Here is a 19,779-nt window from a genome sequence, read left to right as displayed (position 1 = left end):
TGTTTCAAGCCTCTCAAATGTAGAAGCAGTTTTGTGACCAAATTATTAGAACATAATTTTGATGAATATTTTTGGGGTTTAATAAGGCAGAAGCATGCTGTAGACTAGTTATATGCTTAAGACTGGATATAATTTAAGTACGCTTAGGATACGTGTAATTAGGACCAAAGAGGCCCCGGAAGTCCGCGGGAGCAATGAAGGCGTGGTTTTGTTTTGTTTTGTTTTGTTTGGCCTTGTCCGTATCCGGTGCTGTATGGGATCAACGGGGATTTTGCCATATTATGTGAACCTTTTGGTCTGCTCAACTGAGATGACACTCAGAGAGTAAACTTCAGCGAACGACTCTAAAATGCAAGAACTTTCCATTAAGTCCGTCAAACTGGTCGGGAAGCCGCCGCGTAGGCCAACGACAGGCATATCGTGCTGCACGAGACGAGCGTGGACAGGAATTAACACGGGAGTGAAAGAAAACAATTGTGAGTACACCGAAGCAATGAAGGTAAGTAATGCATGCATTGGATAAGCCTCCTCATTTGTCTATTGCATCAATGTTGCAAATTGTGACAAGTGCTTTTCTGACATAATAGTCGCGTGTGCATCAATGTTCCTGTTATTGATCACTCATACCCTGCCACGCCATTCCGGATGAGACCTGAACTGTCTTTTGCATCTGAGCACATAATCAATGTGTATTATATGATTGCTTTGCAACACAAACATGACCTATTTCTTCAGGTTTTTTTTTTTTTTTTTTTGCAAAAGATATTTTATTCAAGGAGAAACATCATGTGAAGTACCTGAATGCTTTTATTTGTCGACTTGTGCAATTTATAACCGGAAATGCATCAATTGGGGGTTTTTTCTACAATAATTATAAGTATGATGTGTATCATACTTGGTAAGAAGACTTCCTGTGCGAAAAAGACCAAGATGTTGTCTGCCCGTCTGATGTTAGTCAAGCACAACTCTTCTGCTTTAAGTGTAATAAACATGAACATGATTACTTTCCATTCTTGATGATATTAAAACACAGTCAAGTCAGGCACAGAGTGAACCAGCATCAGTGTGGTGACATTAGCAGAGCAACCAAATAAACAGGTCCATGAAGGCACCGCATCTACAAAAAAAAAAAAATTCTAATCTAAAACGTTGCGCTTATAATGTTGAGTGAGATTGAATTCTTAATAAATTAAATACATAGGGTTGCTGCATAACACATTAAAAACGAGTGCCAAGGAATTCGGTTAATGTTTCATATCAGTGTGTCTACTGTGCAACTATTTGACCAGAAGCATCTTGCCCTGTCCTGGCCGGCCTCTGCAAAAGGACATATAGTATTTAGAGATTACGTAACAGCACAAGCAGGACACAAGAAGCGTGCTCTTGTTACATGTCAAGGACGGTCGAAAATGCTGCGTGCTTCAAATATAAAGCACGCTTACCAAAGCTTTTTACCTTCAGTCATTCGGTTTAAATTGAAGACGCAAATGCTGTAATTGAAGGCGTAGACCTACTGGACTTTACTTTTTGATTTTTAGCAGCATTAAGCAAGGTCGGGAGTTGCCATTGTTAATCCAGCCTCAGTTCTTCTTGATTTTGAGCACCGTGTTCCTTTGAGAGTGTCCGTTGGTAGACAGGGAAGCGCCGTTCTGGAGCTCTGTGGGCTTGTGTTTCTTGTACGTCTGTTGAAGGGCCAAAGGAAGCACAAGATGATTGTTAAAATGAAGGACAGAAGATAGATATTTTCAAAAAATGTCATATTTTCCTAGTTTGAAACCCTAAACCTATTTTGAAACCCTACTTTGGAACCCCAAGGCTAGTTTGAAACCCTAACCATGGTTTTAAATCCTAGTTTGAAACATTGACCCTAATTTGAAACCCTACTTCAAAACTAACCTTAGTTTGAAACCCTACTTAGAAACACTAATTCTAGTTGGACACTTTATAAATCATAGCTATGATGTTTCAGAAAGAAAATTCACCTGTTGCCAAATCCTAATTCATAAATACAACACAAACTAAATAATAAAGCATCTAAAAAGCATCTCTGATTTAAAAAAAAAAAAAACTAAAGAATTTTGTAAGCGGGGATGACCTGAATGTAGAAGTTGGAAAAGAAGACAATGAGGGTGATCATGTAAACAATTTGGAAGTAGAGCCATCCAAAGGGCACACCACATGGCCATATGATGGCACACAGTGTCTGCAACATCGTTAAGAAGAACTGGATCTGCAGGGGAAACATGACACACACACACACACTGCAGTTAGAAGGTGACGAGAAAGACAATATTGATCCGAGGCTCAAAATATCTAATGGATACACAGATGTGTTTTTGCCTTGACTTGAATTCACATTTGACTAGCTTACCAGCTGAAGCTGCGTGATGTACTTCTTCCACCAGAGGTACGGGCGCACGGCGGGGATGGCTGACAGGCCGTAGTACGAGTACATGACCACGTGGACAAAACTGTTGAAGGTAGGCCCGAAGTAGGCTGGAAGACACATGAGTCCTTATAGTCCACAAGTGATGTTGCAATCGAAGACTTATGACAGTAGCTGCAAGGCTGCCTATTGTTTTTCATCAAACAACCGCAACACTGATGTTTCATTCTGGTGCATCGATGTTATGTCATAAGCGATATCATCCATCCATCACTCACAATGACCACATGGGAGCCAGTTGATGACAAACCACCAAATGTTGAGCATGCTGACGTGGTGGTAGACGTGAAGAACGGTGATCTGGTGATTGTTCTTTCGCAGAATGAAAAAAAACGTGTCCATAAACTCAATGGACTTGGAGAAGTAATACCACCACAAAACATTCATGATCTGAGGAAAACACGCAGAGGTCAAAGGCAAATTAGCACGTATTGCAATCTGGGAAGAAGAAAAATAAATGTGTTAAAAACAATACAAATTTATCCACTGGTGCATTACAAATATGCTGCGACTCATTCACCTTATTGTCCACTTCTGGTGCGCTGTACGTGTTCTGGCAGTACAAGTTGTAGCTGCTGTTCCACACAGCAGACACAAGCTGAGGACAAAAATGAGTCAAGGTAGACTTTCACAGTATTTGACATCACAGTTTTTCACAGTATCAAATGTACAACAAAATAAATAAAAACAAAGCTATGAGGAAAAAATTCTGCTTGTTACAAAATTACTGTGCAAATTGAAAGTGAAAAACAATCCAGTGGGTTTCAGAATATTTTCTCGGGCCTAAAAAGAAGCGCAAAATCCTCTTTCCTCATTTAAATGAGACTTCCTGCAGACAAATGACCTCAACTCAGTTAAAAGTACATTGTGAAGTGTAATTTAATGCCAAGTCACCAAATCAATAATGACCACCCGCCCGTGCGGAAGAAGCGAAAGATTCGGTTGGGATGAATAAATGAACAGTCATTCATTTTTCTTTTTTCAATTTTTGTGTCCTGACTGCAGCTTGATTTTGCGTTTGAACCACTCGTGAAAAGAAAAAAAATCCTGACCAATCATTTTGATTGCAATCGCTGTGTACTTTGATTATTAGAACACGCAACAGAGGGTTTAATGAACCTTGGCAATGCAGATGGGGAGGCAAGAAGTCAGCCAGAAAAGGTGGAGACACACTTTTAAAAAAAAAGCTTACATCTATCAAGTGAACTTGTATTCTGATTCACAAGAGACCATAAGTGATCTCCAAAATTTCTAACTACATCTCCAACACAATCTGTGGTGATTAGGTTCCACGATTTGTAGCAGGACGTCCTGGAGTCGGTTGCCTGACAACGAGCCCCAGAGCCATCAAATAGCCTGATTGATTTGATCATGGATTAGGAAAAAAAGAATCAATAGTTAACTGACCCACTGGAGTTTGAGTTAGTTTGTTACAAAATTCCGTCATCAGTGGCTGTGACGTACCTGGTAGAACATGCCGAGCGACAGGAGCGTAAGGCCCATGTTGTAGACCACGAGGAGGCCTTTGCACGAGAACGCCTGCCTGTGCTTCATGTACTTGGGTCCCGTCCACACCACCACAAGATACGCAACGGTGAGGGCAACTGTCGGCGAGTAGTTGTCGAGCAGTGGCCAACCACGCACCCGCTGATCTGAGACAATCATAGGGAAGGTTAGATCGGATCGGTACATGAACGAAATTGACAATCTACCAACATTGCTCTCTATTCGTATTTAAAGTTGCATTGTAATTAAACCAAACTACCAGGTGACATCATTACATTGACATACCACGGGGACCCAACCATGACTCCAACAGGATGTTGAGTCTTTGATCCAAGGCCTCCATGGTTACCTGAAAGTCATAAAACATCAACAACAGATAAAAAAAAGAATTATCAGCTGCTACACAAGCCAACAAAGGTTTGTGTTGGTGGTATAAACACAGAGGGATTACAGAATAATATGATGAACTGAATCAAATATAAGCCTCGAGGAAATTTTTACAGAAATAAAAAGGCACTGTTTACAGAAGTACGGTTGACATTCTTTCCATTGATATAATATCACACTTTCTATTCAGTATCAGCCACAAGCAATTTGCAATACCAGCAAATTCTTCCTCTATGGTGAAAGTGCACGATTGTCCCCAGCGACACATTCACACCGACATACATGCCTTTTATGACATTTATTATTTTTATACAAAGAGGGGCTTAAAGTTGGTTTGGCTCATGACAGATTTGTGCGGGTCAGGGGCCATGTTCAGATTAAAAGCACAGGAGGGTTACAGATTACGACAACCTTGGATGAAGCGACACAAACGTGCGTTGAGGGTTATCAAATTCAGCAAAAACATGAACATTTAATCTGCATGTGTCCTCTGCACAGTCATTGAAGTACCGGAGCGCACGGGTAACTTTGTTTACTTGATTTAAGACCAAATGTATTCATAGCCATCTCTGGTTGGTGGTTAACTACTTCTCAAAGGTCATTAATATTGTAAGTCAACATTTTATAGAGAACAAGTTCAGTTACTTTGTCTTACTCTTTGTTTTAACATGTGAACTGTACTGTAATTTACCGTATTGGCCCGAATATAAGACGGTGTCTTTTTTGCATTGAAATAAGACTGAAAAAGTGGGGGTCGTCTTACATTCGGGGTCTAGACTATACCCATTCACAACGCTAGATGGCGCCAGATATCTTTAAAGCGACTGCTGAACTTAATTCCCCAGGCCAAAGCGAACCTGCTTTTTCTCTTGAATATATTGTCATAATCATTTGTTTCAGATGTACTGTAATTATTTTCTGTTTAAAAATTAAATTCGGTGTTCAAAAAATCTTTTCAAACTTGAAAATGAGGAGGTCGTCTTATAATCAGAGTCGTGTTATATTCGGGCCAATACGGTACACAAATCCTTTCTCTATGTCTATATGCATCGGTGCTTTTCAAAACAGATGGATCAGTGTTTACATGTTCAGATAAAACAATCAATGAATGAAAATCATCAAAACAGTCTTCTTTTTCTTCCTTAAAATATATAACAAAGTGTGGTAGGTTGGGGGAAGGAAGTGGAGCAGATGAATGGCATTTTCATTCATTCAAATGGGGAAAGTTGACTTAAGATATAAATGATCTGACCTAAGGTTCTCACAGGTTGAATAAAACTCAATTAAAGCAGTACAGTATTTAAACAAACTTCAAAGAGGGGTTTAATGCGAATTGGTCATGAATGCCAGAAAAAAATGCATAAGGCAAAGAATATCAAAGCTTAAATTGAAGATATCCAGCAGTATTAAATGTTCTTGCTAAAATGAATTTAATACGTGTAATATAATACAATCTGAGCTATTAAAATGATGTGCAGACAGATAATAACTATTATTAATCAACTAGTAAAGTGTGATAATTCGCATCAAAGTCATACTCTGATTCATTTAACCCCTGGTAACAACAAAATGTTAAGCGCTCGTTTTTGGCCACTTCTGAGTTTTGGGTCAAGTGGCGTTCACTAATAGCAAAAACTAGTACTTTTCTGACGAAGTTAACAACACAACACACGCGCACGGTTCTAAACGCATCTCGCACAGGATACAGATCACGTCGCGATTTCACTCATCAGCTCAAGTGACATATTGCGAAGAGGGTTTGCACTCACCATCAAAGTCACAGAGCCCACGGACGGACACAAGAATGGACGCGACACGGACTGTGCACTCTCTCACCTCTCTGACTCTCTCTCACTCTCTCTGCCTGACTCTTTCTCTCACCTCTTTGACTCTCTCTCTCTCTGTCTGACTCTGACTCTTTCTCTCTCTCTGTCTGACTCTGACTCTTTCTTTCTCTCTCTCTCTGTCTGTCTGACTCTCTCTCTCTCTCTCTCTCTCTCTCTAAAAGAAGACATGTGATGTACTGCGCGTGGACATGACGGCACAAAATGCTAGGAGTTTCCTCCAGCACAGTTGCAATTTAACGAATGTAATATTTAATCGTTTAAGAAATACATGGTGTAATCATTTGGATTTTTTTTATTTTTCTGCCCCCTTTATGCCACATGCCCCACTAGGTAGGCAGGGTGACAAAAAGCACATCGAAAGCTGGTACAAGATATTGGCCAAAATAAACATGAACAAGGAACAAGGACATCAATGTGCAGAGGCTTTAGTTGGCTTTGGTCTTTAGCTCGCTGCTTCCATCTCGTGGATTAAAAAGGCCCTACATTATCGAGAGGAGGGACATTTATAAGGTGCATTCACTGCTTTTTCTGTCAGAACTTATGGAACATGTTAGACCTCACCAGTAGCAGTTAAGCCTAAAGTCACTGAAGGGCTACCCAGAAATGTCTATTAGTCCAGTTTTAGGATTCATCCCAATTATGTTTATTGTTACTATAATATAAACCGGGGGGGAAAAATGTGCTCCTTCATCCCCCACATATATCCCCCCCCCTCCTCCTGTGCTTTACATATTAGATCAAAAATATTTACATGAGTTGTACTCTAATGCTTTTTTCTAAACGTTTATCATAACAGTCACTCAAATTACATAATGGCACTAAATCTCTCTCAAACAAAAACATGTAGATGTTTCATACAGATTTATTTGAAGCAGCAACATGTAAACCGCCCGCATTTGAATGTCTGCAGCTACAGAGTAAAGACAGGACATTTTGGTAGAATCAAACGAAGCTTGTCCCCAAAGTAAAAGAAAGCTCACACAGATGTAGTGACACAAACACACAGCACGCTGTGTTAATGTTGCACCAGTACAGTATTAACAGTAGAGAGTACAACTCTTAGCTGCATTTAAATCATCACTCAAAAGGTTTTCCAGAGAAAAATAAATACGCCATTTCTATGACATAACCTTAACCACATCTTAATCCTATTAAAATAGTGTCCATTCATACAAATCTGATCCAGTTTATGTACAGTACATAAGATTGCTTTGATTCTGTTTTGTCAATCAATATTTCATCATATTTTAAAAAGCTGACCGATTTCAACTTGAGCCACATAATTTGGTCGTTGTCTAAAGGATGTTGCCACAGCAGGGGAAGCTTCTCACTTGACCTTGTTGACAGGTTTCCCAATGAGCTCCGGGCATTGTTCTTGGCCCCTGGCAATCCTGTTGCACCTCACGAAGAGGTCATAGTTGATCTTGTCACTGATGACGCTGTCCTGCTTGTACTCGGGATGCTTGGCCACAAACTCCCTCATCCACTTGGCCATCGTCATCAGCTCGCCTGGACAGCAAAATGGAGAGTGAAGGTTGGAGTCTCAAACTGGCTTTATCGGTTGCAAAATGTATTTATGTCGCAGATTTAGAAAGAAAAAAAAAAAAGAATCATCTTGAAAAGTTTAATTGCATCTCTGATTGAAAAGATCAAAACTTGGTGTTAAACTTGTGGTCCAGCAAAATTTACCTGAGGCGCGCTTCTTGATGAGCTTCAGGTAATTCAAAATGGTGCACCTGGTCTCCACGTCAACCTCCATGTTCTCCAGATAGCAATTGAGGATGGGGATGAGCCCTTGAAAAACTCCCTCCTAGTAATTCCAAAATAGACCAACAATCACAGGATGCTACAACAACAGTTATTTGAGCACCCCAATATAAAGTCTGTTCCATTGGCTAGGCACCAAGCAGCTGGAAATTGATGCCCCACCCCCAAACGTGTGTGGGAGAAAACCCTTACTTTTCCATTGATGATAGTGTTGATGCTCATTAGCGCATACTCGTTAACTCCGTCCATCTCCAAGCCGTTTTGCGCCGAGGAGGTGCCGTCCAGGCCTGGGTTGCATCCTGTTTGAAGACAAATGTGTTGTTGTGCGACTACGCCAGACTGAACACACTTCAAACATCACACTCTCCTTGCTGGTCACCTTTGAAGATGTCCTTTCGGAAGTAGAACATTCCCTCCTGCACAGCGTTCCTCTTCTGTGCCACTTTCAGGTTTTCGTCCACCTGGTGATAGAAAAGTCTGCATGAGAGGACAAATAAAGAGCGAGCAAAACTTCAATGCACTTCGTCAACTAAAACATCTCTTCACCTTGGATAAAGGGATGAGGAAGTCCAGTTTGTAGGACAAGATGACTCTGGTGAGCAGGACGACAAAGACAACATAGGCAGCATTCTCAAAATCGGTCAGCTGCACCTGAGAAGAGAAATATAATCGGTCGCAGTGATTTTCATTTCAAACAGATCAGACCAGAAGCTGCACTACTTACCTCCATTGGGCGGAATTCAACTCTCCAGCCAATGTCAGAGTTGGGAGGTGGTGGTTTGAACCTCATTGTCTGCCAGTTGGTGGACTGGAGGTTCTGTCAAATATCACCAAAAAGAGTTGACGTCTCATGTACAACGGAAGACAAGCGCTCGTTTCCACGCAGGCACTAAAGCCTCACCTCAAAGTGGTCCGACTCATTTTCGTCATCCTGGTTCAATTTCTCCTCATAGACGCACAGTGGATCTCGGATAAAAAGATGAGCAATGTGCTGGGCCAGCAACTTGTCGATTCCTACAAGGAGTTTTGCCACGTGGAGTACATTTTAGATCAAGACTACAGTTTACTCCATATGTGTACATTTCATACCTGCACCCAGCAGCTGCTTGTAGATGTCCTCATCTATCGTTAAGTCAATGTCGTTATACTTGTCGCCGCATTTAGACAAGTAGCTGTCGATGGAGTCGTATCTGGACTTGAAGATTCTATATTTGTTGTCTTTTAAAGGCTGTCATGTAAAAACAAGCAGTCATACAACTGATAACGTCTCCCGCATTAGCTGTAACTGTAAACAATGGAACCATTTATAATGAGAAAGTTGTCTCTGTGGCTCACCTTGAGTCCACGTTCTTCCTGTGTCCTGTCATCCACTGAGGCAGAAATAACCCCCCAGCGACAATCGATGTCTGACACGTGGCCTCTGTAGAAGGGGGAGGCTGCGCTCAGCGCCATCTGTATGCACACAGTCATAATACCACGGGCAGCGTTTAAATCAGTAGAGTCGCAATGCATTGTTGATCCCTGTGGGGATATTTGGTTAAAGCGACAGTACAATGCAATGTCTGAGTCGTATGATTTGTTGATTTCAAATGTTAAAACTTAGTTTAAAGCCTCATAGCGTGCATAAGAAATCTTGTGGTAATCAAATCTATATAAACCTAAAAATATTGTTAGTTATGAAATCCACATTTTAAACAAAATGACAAATAGTTGTTGAAATGACATCTTTACAAACTCATAATTCTAACATTAATTTTGTGCACCAATCGCCAACCCATGTTGCTCTGATATATTATTTAGTTTATTACAATTGTGCATTTACCACATTGTATTGCTACTTTAAATTCCACACCACCTTCTAATAATCTCAAGTCATCATAAAAGTTACGTACGTTATTGTTAAGATCAAGGTGAGCGACAAAGAAGAGCAAACACAAGTATCTGGCACATGCTTTATCTACTCACCACTATTGGGCAGAATGTTGCTAGTTGGTCATAAAGATATCTTGCCTCATCGATGCTGCAAGCTTGGAAGGTAACCTGTAATGTAATAAACCAATTTAAAGTTTGTTTATGGCAGGATTAAAGCCAGCGATTCCAGACCAGATTGCAGCGTATTATCTTTGAATGATAATAAAGGTGGTTTGAGCCGGCGATTCGCCTACCTGCAGACAGCAGTTTCCCATCCCGAAGCCCATGGCGTCCATGTAGATGTGGTCAGGCAGTGCCGCCCTTGCCGACTCCCCGTCGTCGCCAAGTAAGTCCTCCACAAATGGAGACGGCGTGCACTTGTCTTTGAATACTAAAACGCAATTTTGTTGCCTTTACCATTGGGCTCAGAAGGAATTCATGAGAGCATCATTGAGACTTACTTGGTACATTGATTATGACTTTCTCTCCTCGTCTGTGACGTATGTTCCTGGTGAGGGTGCTGAAAAGGTAAGGCCACACAAACAGTCATCCACAACTGCCAAGCCAAAAAAAACAAAAAAAAAACATTTGTAGTATCATGCATGACATCACGAATGTATTTCCTCATTAGTAAGCTAAAGTAGGGTAGTACAAAGTACCTGAATCTTGGGTGTGTATTAATCGCTTCGTCAGGGAAAAAGAGCGACTTTGACGCTCCGCTCTCAACAGGCGTAGGCGGGTATTCAGGTTGCGTAAAACCAGGGCAACCCAGCCTAATAAACAATGACAAATGTATGAATGCAAGAAATATAGTCGGAAATTATTGTTTTGTTAAAAATACTAGTGGTGAAAAATCCCTATCTTGTATGTTTGCACCTTGGGAATGAGGTGATTGTGCATAGAATTTCATTGTGGTTGAGGACCGAAGAGGCCTCTTGTCGTCTCTTCCTCATGTTGCTCTCCACCGTGTTAAACTCGGACATGGTGCCACCGTATGGCTGCCCCGGAGTTCCTTCTATCATGTAGCTGCCATACTCTGGCCTCCAAAGCGTGGGGTGGCTGCACAAAGGGAGAAAAGACACACACACATATATATATATACGTATATATCATTTTGTGAAAATGATCAGCGTTCCACTTTTAGCTTACATCAGCCAAGGTTTTGATGGACCGAGCGTACGCAGTTAACTTGAGTAACAGAGGAGCGGTAATGAGTAGGGGTGTAACGATTCATCGGTACACATCGATTAATCGATATAATGCTCTACGATTTATTGGCATCGATGCTAAACGTAAACATCGATTTATATCGCCGTGTTTGACCTCGGACATTAGACGCGACTTTATTTTGAAATCCAGTTCATTGTTGCTTGCTTCCTCTTTCCGGGAGCAGTGCGCGGCGGCGTTGTGTTGTGAGCAGAGCAGGCACGGAGAGTCGACAACTAGTACGCGGCTCCTGGGCTGGTGCTATGGCTAGTGTCTAAAAAGACGAGGAAACTCCCTCCCCTTTAGGCTTCAAGTCATTCTTTGGAAGCACTTTGGATTCCAAAGAAAAGATGACTCAACGAGTCAACGGACAAGACACGTGCAGTTTGTAAATCCTGCCATGTGGTGATCAAATATTCAGGGAGCACAAATCTCGCCGCACATTTAAAGAAAAAACACGACATCAAAGCTCAGTGTTAAAATAAGCACTTTGTATACTACAATACTCTTGTAATTTCCTAAATAAAGAGGCCACAAGTTAGACTAACATTGTGCCTGAAACATTGCAAAGGAAGGCCAGGGACTGCCTGCCAAGCGGATGTCTATTCAGCATGAGAACATTATCTCCTTATATTTTTTGTGAATTGTTTAACCGTTCAAATGATGCAGCACTAGTTCCAAGCAAAAGGATTTACCTTGAGGAATTGCACGACAAACCAAAATAAAGAAATGTTATTGGAGAGATGCTATTCAATACCTGAGGACATTTGAGTTGAGGTGTACTTAATCAAGCAATAGCCATCGCCTCGTCTGTATGACTGCAGAATCTATTTTTGCATGCGGATTAGATCTGTATGCTTGTCACGCATGTGACTAAAATAAAGTGCTGTATTGAAGGAATGTCATCTGGTGGGGTTGTATTGAAAATATATTAAAGAAAATATGTATTTATTTTAGAGCTTTATAGATCATACGATGATTTTAAAACATCAGTTTTCAACATCCACATTCGAAATCCAAAGCGTATTTTGTCATTCACATAACTGACACGTTGCCGCACACAAAAAGGGCAGAATATGTCAAGCGTGAGGTATGTTGGGCTTTACAATAAGGAGGAAGGTGAAGCCAGATGACTGGAAGTGATGGATCTGGAGCATGTCATTTCGTCACGCACATCTGCAAGCAGTTTTGATTACACACAAAAAAAACACGCTAACATCTATAGAACAGACGTTAAGGTGAAGAAAAAGACTATTGAGTTCAACACAAAGGACAGAGAGATCCTCCCCCTGACACCGAAAGAATGAGCAGGGTTGAACAGTTTTGCATGTCTCATTCATGAATGAGCATAGCTGTCAGCCACATTCTGCATGATCAAACTGCTCAAACCTGCATTCTGTTTACTTTTCACAAGTTTGTGCATTGGACCCTTGAATGGTACCAACACTGGTGTGACGACAATTAGCTAAGAATGTAAATATGTGACAATGCTAGTGTTACACAAGTTTCATGACAATAAATATGTAACTACAGTACAAGAGATTTTACAAACTATAGTAGACAGTCGAAAGTCCACCTCACACTGGAGAACTATACCTTAAAATGTGGACAACTTTGAGTTTAAACCTTCATGCGTGACATCAGTGAGCCTAGTTAAGGCGCTACTACGGGTGGTGTGCATCGCCACAAAAACAGGTTTAAAAACCTAATTTACCCTTTTGATTAGGTCTCATACTGTAAGAAAACACTGTAAGAAAATGGCCAAACAATCTATGGAGTGAGAAACACAAGCAGTCATAGGTTTGGCTGCAGGGCAAACGTTTCCTTACCCTGTTTTTGAGCTGCTTTCACTTACTTGGGATTGATCTTTTCACCTTGGCCTTGGAGGGTATCTAAAACGTCACCGCTATTCAACACCAGTCGAACCTTTTCACCCTTGTCATCCAGTTCCACCAACATGTATTCCACCTACAAATAATACAAATTAATCAGAAAATTCTGAGCAATGCTGCACGACAATACATTTATATTTGCTCCACCAGTCAAACTATGATAACTCATGAATGTGTGAGCATTTCCTTGACTTTTGAACAAGCTCCACTTGTAATCCCTCTGTCTCAAAAAGGGCTTCATCTATAACAACAGCATTCCACATTGTTTGAAATCACATTCCACATGACGGATCAAAGTGAGTGACGACAACGACAGCTTGCATACTTTTATTGATTTGAACGCACTGTTAGTTTTAATAGCTTTGCTCACATGGCTTAATGTTTAAATCATGACTTGTCAGTGCGTCAGGAAAATACGTCCCCAAAACAATGAAGCCAAATCAACAGTTCTCGAAATGAAAGAAATAGTTTTACCTCATCGCCCCATTTGAGTACATCCTTCTGTCGGTCCTTTAAATTGTTGTAAATGTTGAGAAATTGAATTATGCCGTGTGCTCGGATGTAATCCGCATACTTCTTGGTATTTTCCCAATTCAGCGGGGATCCTAGAGTCAGTAAGCCCATCTCGCAGACACTCGGTCAGGGTGAGACGACGACCGCTTGCCTTCTTCTGCTAACTCACTCCGAGTGCTAGCTAGCTTGGTCAGTCTAACTTGTGGCCAGCTGGCATAGAGTCGCACACTCGATAACGACACCGGCGGGATGATCCTTAATTTACTCTTCGGGACAGTGTTATTCAATTAGATTACCCTTTTTTTTTTTACTTAAAAATGGTCCCCCAGAAGAGGCAGAAAATGCGTCTTGCTCATTACTTGCTAGTATCTCCTTAGCCAAAAGAAACGCTGTAGATGCAACGATGCTCGGCGAAAGCACTTTGTGGCTAACTCTCACTTGCCTGCTCGTTTTTAAATATGCACTTGCATTTGTCTTGTGGGTTGAACCAATTTTGCCGTTGTTACGGCACCAACCCACTTCAACAGTGTCTTACTTAACGGACGCCTCCCCCCCTCTCCCTCCCCCCACACTCATGTAAGGCGTCACTATGACTCAGCATTTATTCAAAAAGATACCCTCGGAAAAAAATATTGAAAAGTAATACAAATAAAAGTCAAATAAATAAATGATCATGGTAAAAAAAACATAATAGTAGCTATTACTATACTATTACTATACTGTTATTATAAACTGGAAATGTCTCAGGATTTTGATTAAAAACGAATATTAAACTGAGTCCTAAATTTTCATGAAGAGCTTTGCTTTTTTAAAAAAAAGTAAGATTTTTTTTTTTACATTTTGAGGTTTGTTTCTTCAGTGTTAGAAAGATGATCTATGGTTAATAATAAAGTAAGGAAGCTTGCCCTTATTGTTGTAATCTCTCTGGAAAACAAAGCAAACAAAGCATGACACAGCAAATATTCAGAGCCATATTGTACCTGTAAAGTGCTGAGAAAACATCTGACCCAAATACCACTGTGGTTTATTTAATAACAGAATGAATTGCCCTGCAATTAGGTGGGAACCAATGCAGTTTGTACCCAGCTTCCCACCCAAAGTCATCTGAGATAGGATTAAGAGGCAGCATAAAAAATAGCGAGATAAATAATAGAACATACTGTTGTTACTACATACTTTTGTTTTTTGCTCAACTTTGGTAAGTATTGCACTCCTTTTTAAATGCACATATACTTCTTGTTCAATGAAGCGAGATAAAGCAAAGCTGGTTTAGTTTTATGTCAACAAAGCATACGCATTTAGGAACTAGACCAGGACCTCATATAGCATACATCCCCTGACCCAAGAGCATTTGTTTCAGTGTGCAATGACATTCTGAAAACAAAGCTCAGAGGAACTCTTGTAATAATATACCCCAAAATGTATGACACAAATGTTCAAGAAAAACCTTAGCTAATGGTAAACAAAAATGGAAGAGAGCAGTAATGCTTACTCAAGAGGAAGGGGTGGGGCTTAAAAATAAGCAAGCTCAGGTAAAACTCTTAAAAGACAGATGACTCAAACATATGTTTATCAGAAAACTGGTTAATTTTACGTGTCAAGATTTACACCATAAGATGAACGCCAAAATATTGAGGGGGTTTTAGACAATTCAAAAGAGAATCATTGTTATGTATTTTGATCATCATGACAGAATGTTTGAAAGAGCAGAGGATTGTAAATAATCTTTTGCATAAATGCGTCAAAGCAATCGCAAGTTTGCAAACATGGAAAACTGCATTTTTGATGCGTCCACGTGATTGACAACCAGTCCTGGGTGTAGTCTACCTGTGGCTGGAGGCCAGTTGGGATAGTTTGCAGCTACCAGTAACACTCCAAAATGTCTCAGATGGGTTTACGTATTTATATTTGACAAAAAAACGGCGATATTGAAAATTTGGTCTCAGTCGATGATGATCCAAAACATAACAGAAATGTTGGGTAGATGGAACTACTTGTAGATAATCCCAGTAATAAGAATGCTGTTTAAATAAATATCCGTTTTAATAAATGAAGACAACAGTTCTGTGAACTTCTTTAATTTAAAAACAAAACAAAAATATCATGAGCAATGAGGGAAATATTTAAAACTCCCAAGACAGCTCAGGCAGAAATATTTGTCTCCAGTTGCAATACACAGATATACTTTTTACATTTTCCTCAAGACATTCATTCCTCATCCTTACAACATTTGCCAGGAGAGCCTGGTCTCCCCCCGCGCCCCCACTAGTTAGTGTTTGTGAAATTGCCTAAAAACACTCCATCGCAAACACCTACGCCTGGTAGGATTTTCCCAACATTAATTCCAACTACTTATGCTGTTCAAGTATCTGAAAGTCAGAGTAGTAGTCCCCCTAAACTTTCTTTTGAAATAAATATTAGCGATGTGAACACATGTACAGTATGATTGTCATGGTGTTGGGTAAATAGAGACAAACAAAATTCTTCACATTGTAACTTTAATTTCAGTGAAAGATTCTTTATATGTGACAGAATGAAGGCAAATTAAATGCTAATATCTCTATTGGCCCCTTTGAAAAAATAACTGCCTAATAAAAAGCAAACTATTGTGATGGATATCGCTATGACCAGTTTGTCTGCATCATAAACGTAATGAATACCTAATGATACCAAATATAACCATCCATCCAGCCGCCAAATTGTAACTTTAAATGTCTCAGTTAACACTTTTATTTTCTCCATTATTAGCTTTAAAGACTCCATTAAAAACCTTTCAAGTGCTCACCACAGGGAGTTATGAGATCCAAGGCTTACGTAACAGACAACCTGAGGCCAGGAAGCATGTAAACTAGATTGTTGTAAGGATTTTACTGCTTATATACTGACTGGCGCAGATGAGACTGAACTGGCTCGAGACTCTCGTGTTGTTTTTCGAGTGGGGATGTTGACGACGCAGCACGAAATGCCAACCGTAGCTTCTGGCAACTCGTCGTCCTCGGTCCATTCATTGATGTCAGCGTTGTACACCTGAATGCACTTCTTGTACTTCTTCTCACCCTCATTCCAACCCCCAAGGACATATACGTTGCTGTTCAAAACGGCAATGCCGGCCGTGCTTACGCCGGTGTGAAGAGGAGCGCAGTAGCTCCACTGCCCGGTGTGAGGGTTGTAGCACTCTACGGGCAGGACATCCACCCTTTCCCCACGACCCCCGAGCTGACTGCCACCGATGACGTAGGCGCGATCTCCTACCGTGGCAGCGCAGTGCCAACCACGAGGCGAGCTCAGACTGCTCTTATCTTGCCAGCAGTCAGTGGATGGGTCATAAGAGCACACGGCCCTGGAGTAGGCATTGTTGATGTAACCTCCTGAAACGAGGATCTTCCCGTGAATGACTGAGCTGGCGTGACAGCAGCGGGGCACCTCCATGGGGGCTTTCATCTGCCACTGGTTGGAAGACGGCACATAGCACTCCACCGATGCCTGAACACCGTCTGTGTTACGCCCGCCGACAGCGAACAAAAGGCCGTTGAAGGTGCTGAGACTGAAGTGGGTGCGCCGTTGAATCATGTTGTTGAGATGAATCCAGGTGTTGAAGCGGGGGTCATACCTTAAGAATGTCAAGGTGGTTAATACTTTCAAAGACTAAACAAACCCTCGTGACAAATGGCGATATAAGAGGTTGTTTTTTTTACCTGCAGAAGTTACTGACGGCATGCTTAGCCTGGTTCCGTGCGTCATTCTGGTCCTCACCCCCTGCCACGTATAGGAAGCCATCCATCACTGCCACGCACTGATTAAAGCTCTTTGCTGGCATTTCTGTCAACCGATTCCACACATTGTCCATGTCCCTGTAGAGGACGTCCTTGCTGAGTGATTTCTCCGTCAAGGCGGGGCGTCCTCCGATGGTGAGTATCACCTTGAGGCCGCCGCGCACCTTGGTTCTACGGGACTGAAGGATATTCTGTTGGTATGGCAGCAGGTGATAGTTCATGGCATCCACGAGGAGACGGTGGCACTCATGGTCTTGCATCATTCTCGGCACACTCTGGATGTGGTTAACCAAGTCTTGGGCGGAGATGGTGCCGAAGCGAATGTGGGTTAAGAGATCGGCGGCGTACTTTAACCTCTTCTCGTCAAAGTCCAACCACTTCATGGCGATCTGGAAGGCTGTGACCTCGGAGGGAAGCTGCAGGGAATCATCCGAGAGGAAGTCGCTGATCTGCTCGTAGGTGAGCTTCAGGAACTGCTCCATCTCTGAGAACTCAATGAAGTTCTCTCGCATGTACTTCTGCGCCGCCGCCTTGGTTTCCTTGAGAGCGTAGGCATCTGCGATGTTGGCAACATACATGCAGTTCTCAACGCTGAGCTCCTGCATGAGGAAGTCACTGCACATCTTCACTAAAGTGCCGATCTGAAGGAGCATCGCCGCGGCGATGGTGCTGCCGATGCTGTAGAGCGACAAGGTGAGCTTTCCAGAGTACGCGTACGTGATGCTTGTGGCAAGACCCACCGGTGAGAGGTCATTCAAGTCGATCTTCTGCAGGGTCGAATCCTTTTTCAAGATGTTCCGTATGTACTCACTGCAAGAGGCCATGACAACCTTATGGACATCGAAGGACTTTGACTTGGTGGCAACCGTTAAATCACAGAGGAAATTGTCGTTCCTCATGGTGCTCAGACCCTCCAGAAGGTTGGGGGCATACACAGAATCTGTAACCTCGGTTGAAATGCAGTTGAAGCCATTGCCACCCTCCAACAGTGTGTTCAGCCCGTTGATCTTGTTGACAGGACTGTCCTCAACCATGATTGTCATCTCATTGATGTCTCCTTTATTTTTCTTGGTCGTCTTGTTCTTTTTGGGGGCCATGGCTGAGGTAGCAGAGTACAACCCAGACCTTTTGAAAATATAAACACAACTTGTCACATTTGGACAAAACAACGTTTCTGCTTTAAATTTGAATGACTAAAAACAAATTGTCTCTGACCATTATCTCTCTGGCCCAGTCTCAAAGTGAATATGGTAAAATACTCAAGTCGCTCCTTGGAAAAGTATCTTTAGGCACTAGTGGGGACTGACACTTTTGAAACAGCCCTCGTTGCATCTGTCACATTTTATCAGTCGTATGTCCAGGAATAGCACACACTGGAAACAGCTCACTGCTGATGTTCCTTTTATAGACTTTGAGGCATCAGCAGCCGGGCCTTGTGTGCTCTCAAACTATTTTGGTTTAATATAGAATTGAAACTACTACTAGTTGTAACTTGTATTGAATTACTTTTTAGTCAGCACAATTTTAAAAAACGCCCAAGAACAATGAATTAACACAATTCACCTAGCATGCTGTCAATATGTCACTATAAGAAAAATACAGAAATTACTTCAGGCATGGCGTATGACCACCGAAGCGGAAATTAAAGGGCAAGCAATATGTTTTTCACCATCTCAACATTCACCAAGTTATAATATACATTAAACATGACAAGCATGAACTTTACACGTTTGAAAATCAATTCCAAATACCTGAAGAATGAAGTTGAGGGTGGGGGGGGGAAAGGGAACTTGTGCCTCCACTTACTGGAGCAGGAGAGAGAGACCAGCAGTCACCCACGCTGGAAGAGAAATCCTCACTGACTCCTCCTCTTGGGGAGTGGATGTCAATCACACATTGTGAAATGCATGTAGCAGGGGGTAGACACAAACTACCCACCTCCAAAACCCCAAACGATAACCTATAACATTTGTCTGTATCAGCACAGTGCATCTTTGGAGACATTGTTCATCTTTTTTAGGTGCATTGTGGGACACATTGAATGAACTTTATAAAAAGCACTGAAACCCTGAAAAGCATTGGTTGGTGCATAATCATTCAGTAGTTTTAGTTTAGAGAAGGTTGATAGAAGGTTATTGTCAATTTTGGGTTCCTTGTGAAATTTTGCACAATAAACAAATCAACGTTTTTAATCTTTGCAAAAAATTGGAACAAGGGTGACTAAATGACAACTGCTGACTCTCAGTGGAAAACAAAACAAAAACAAAAATTATGATCCCCATTTATTCAACAGTTGGTAAGTAGGATAAATCAAGTGGCTGTAATTTATAGTTGTACAGAAAGGATCACAAAAATCGATTAGTGACAAATATATATCGTTTGTGTATACTATTGAACATTCCAAATTCCACGTGCATCAAGTGTTACAATGACATCATAATAACAACTTCCCCGTACGTGACGTCACACATGTGACTGTAACTGGGACTTGATCACAGGAAACTAAAGTGGCCGTTGCAGCTTCCGTTACT

General features: G+C 41.4%; 3 protein-coding genes across 3 annotated transcripts; all 3 read right to left on the bottom strand.

The window, feature by feature from the left end:
* Nucleotides 1-736: 736 nt before the first annotated feature.
* Nucleotides 737-6,318, bottom strand: elovl5 (ELOVL fatty acid elongase 5). The gene is made up of 8 exons (XM_061284622.1): nt 6,109-6,318; nt 4,238-4,301; nt 3,911-4,098; nt 2,967-3,044; nt 2,665-2,836; nt 2,372-2,496; nt 2,096-2,230; nt 737-1,682 (listed from the first exon to the last, which is right to left on the bottom strand). Exons 1-8 carry the CDS (start codon nt 6,109-6,111, stop codon nt 1,581-1,583), a joined length of 867 nt encoding a protein of 288 aa, XP_061140606.1. The 5' UTR covers nt 6,112-6,318; the 3' UTR covers nt 737-1,580.
* A 714-nt stretch (nt 6,319-7,032) lies between these two features.
* gclc (glutamate-cysteine ligase, catalytic subunit) lies at nt 7,033-14,027 on the bottom strand. Its single transcript, XM_061284619.1, has 16 exons — nt 13,437-14,027; nt 12,926-13,038; nt 10,741-10,923; nt 10,524-10,637; nt 10,326-10,384; nt 10,119-10,255; nt 9,919-9,993; nt 9,289-9,405; nt 9,043-9,181; nt 8,855-8,967; nt 8,678-8,770; nt 8,500-8,604; nt 8,333-8,414; nt 8,146-8,252; nt 7,876-7,996; nt 7,033-7,695 (listed from the first exon to the last, which is right to left on the bottom strand). The coding sequence occupies exons 1-16, from the start codon at nt 13,584-13,586 to the stop codon at nt 7,514-7,516; spliced, it is 1,890 nt and encodes a 629-aa protein (XP_061140603.1). The 5' UTR covers nt 13,587-14,027; the 3' UTR covers nt 7,033-7,513.
* Nucleotides 14,028-15,537: 1,510 nt separating this feature from the next.
* klhl31 (kelch-like family member 31) lies at nt 15,538-19,121 on the bottom strand. Its single transcript, XM_061285376.1, has 3 exons — nt 19,000-19,121; nt 17,171-18,373; nt 15,538-17,085 (listed from the first exon to the last, which is right to left on the bottom strand). The coding sequence occupies exons 2-3, from the start codon at nt 18,343-18,345 to the stop codon at nt 16,350-16,352; spliced, it is 1,911 nt and encodes a 636-aa protein (XP_061141360.1). The 5' UTR covers nt 18,346-18,373; nt 19,000-19,121; the 3' UTR covers nt 15,538-16,349.
* Between the last annotated feature and the right edge of the window lie 658 nt (nt 19,122-19,779).

Source organism: Syngnathus typhle, linkage group LG8 (genome assembly GCF_033458585.1).
Source record: "Syngnathus typhle isolate RoL2023-S1 ecotype Sweden linkage group LG8, RoL_Styp_1.0, whole genome shotgun sequence".
NCBI classification, from domain to species: domain Eukaryota; kingdom Metazoa; phylum Chordata; class Actinopteri; order Syngnathiformes; family Syngnathidae; genus Syngnathus; species Syngnathus typhle.
The sequence above is the reverse complement of the archived record's forward strand: the minus strand, read 5'-3'. Positions and strand labels throughout refer to the sequence as shown.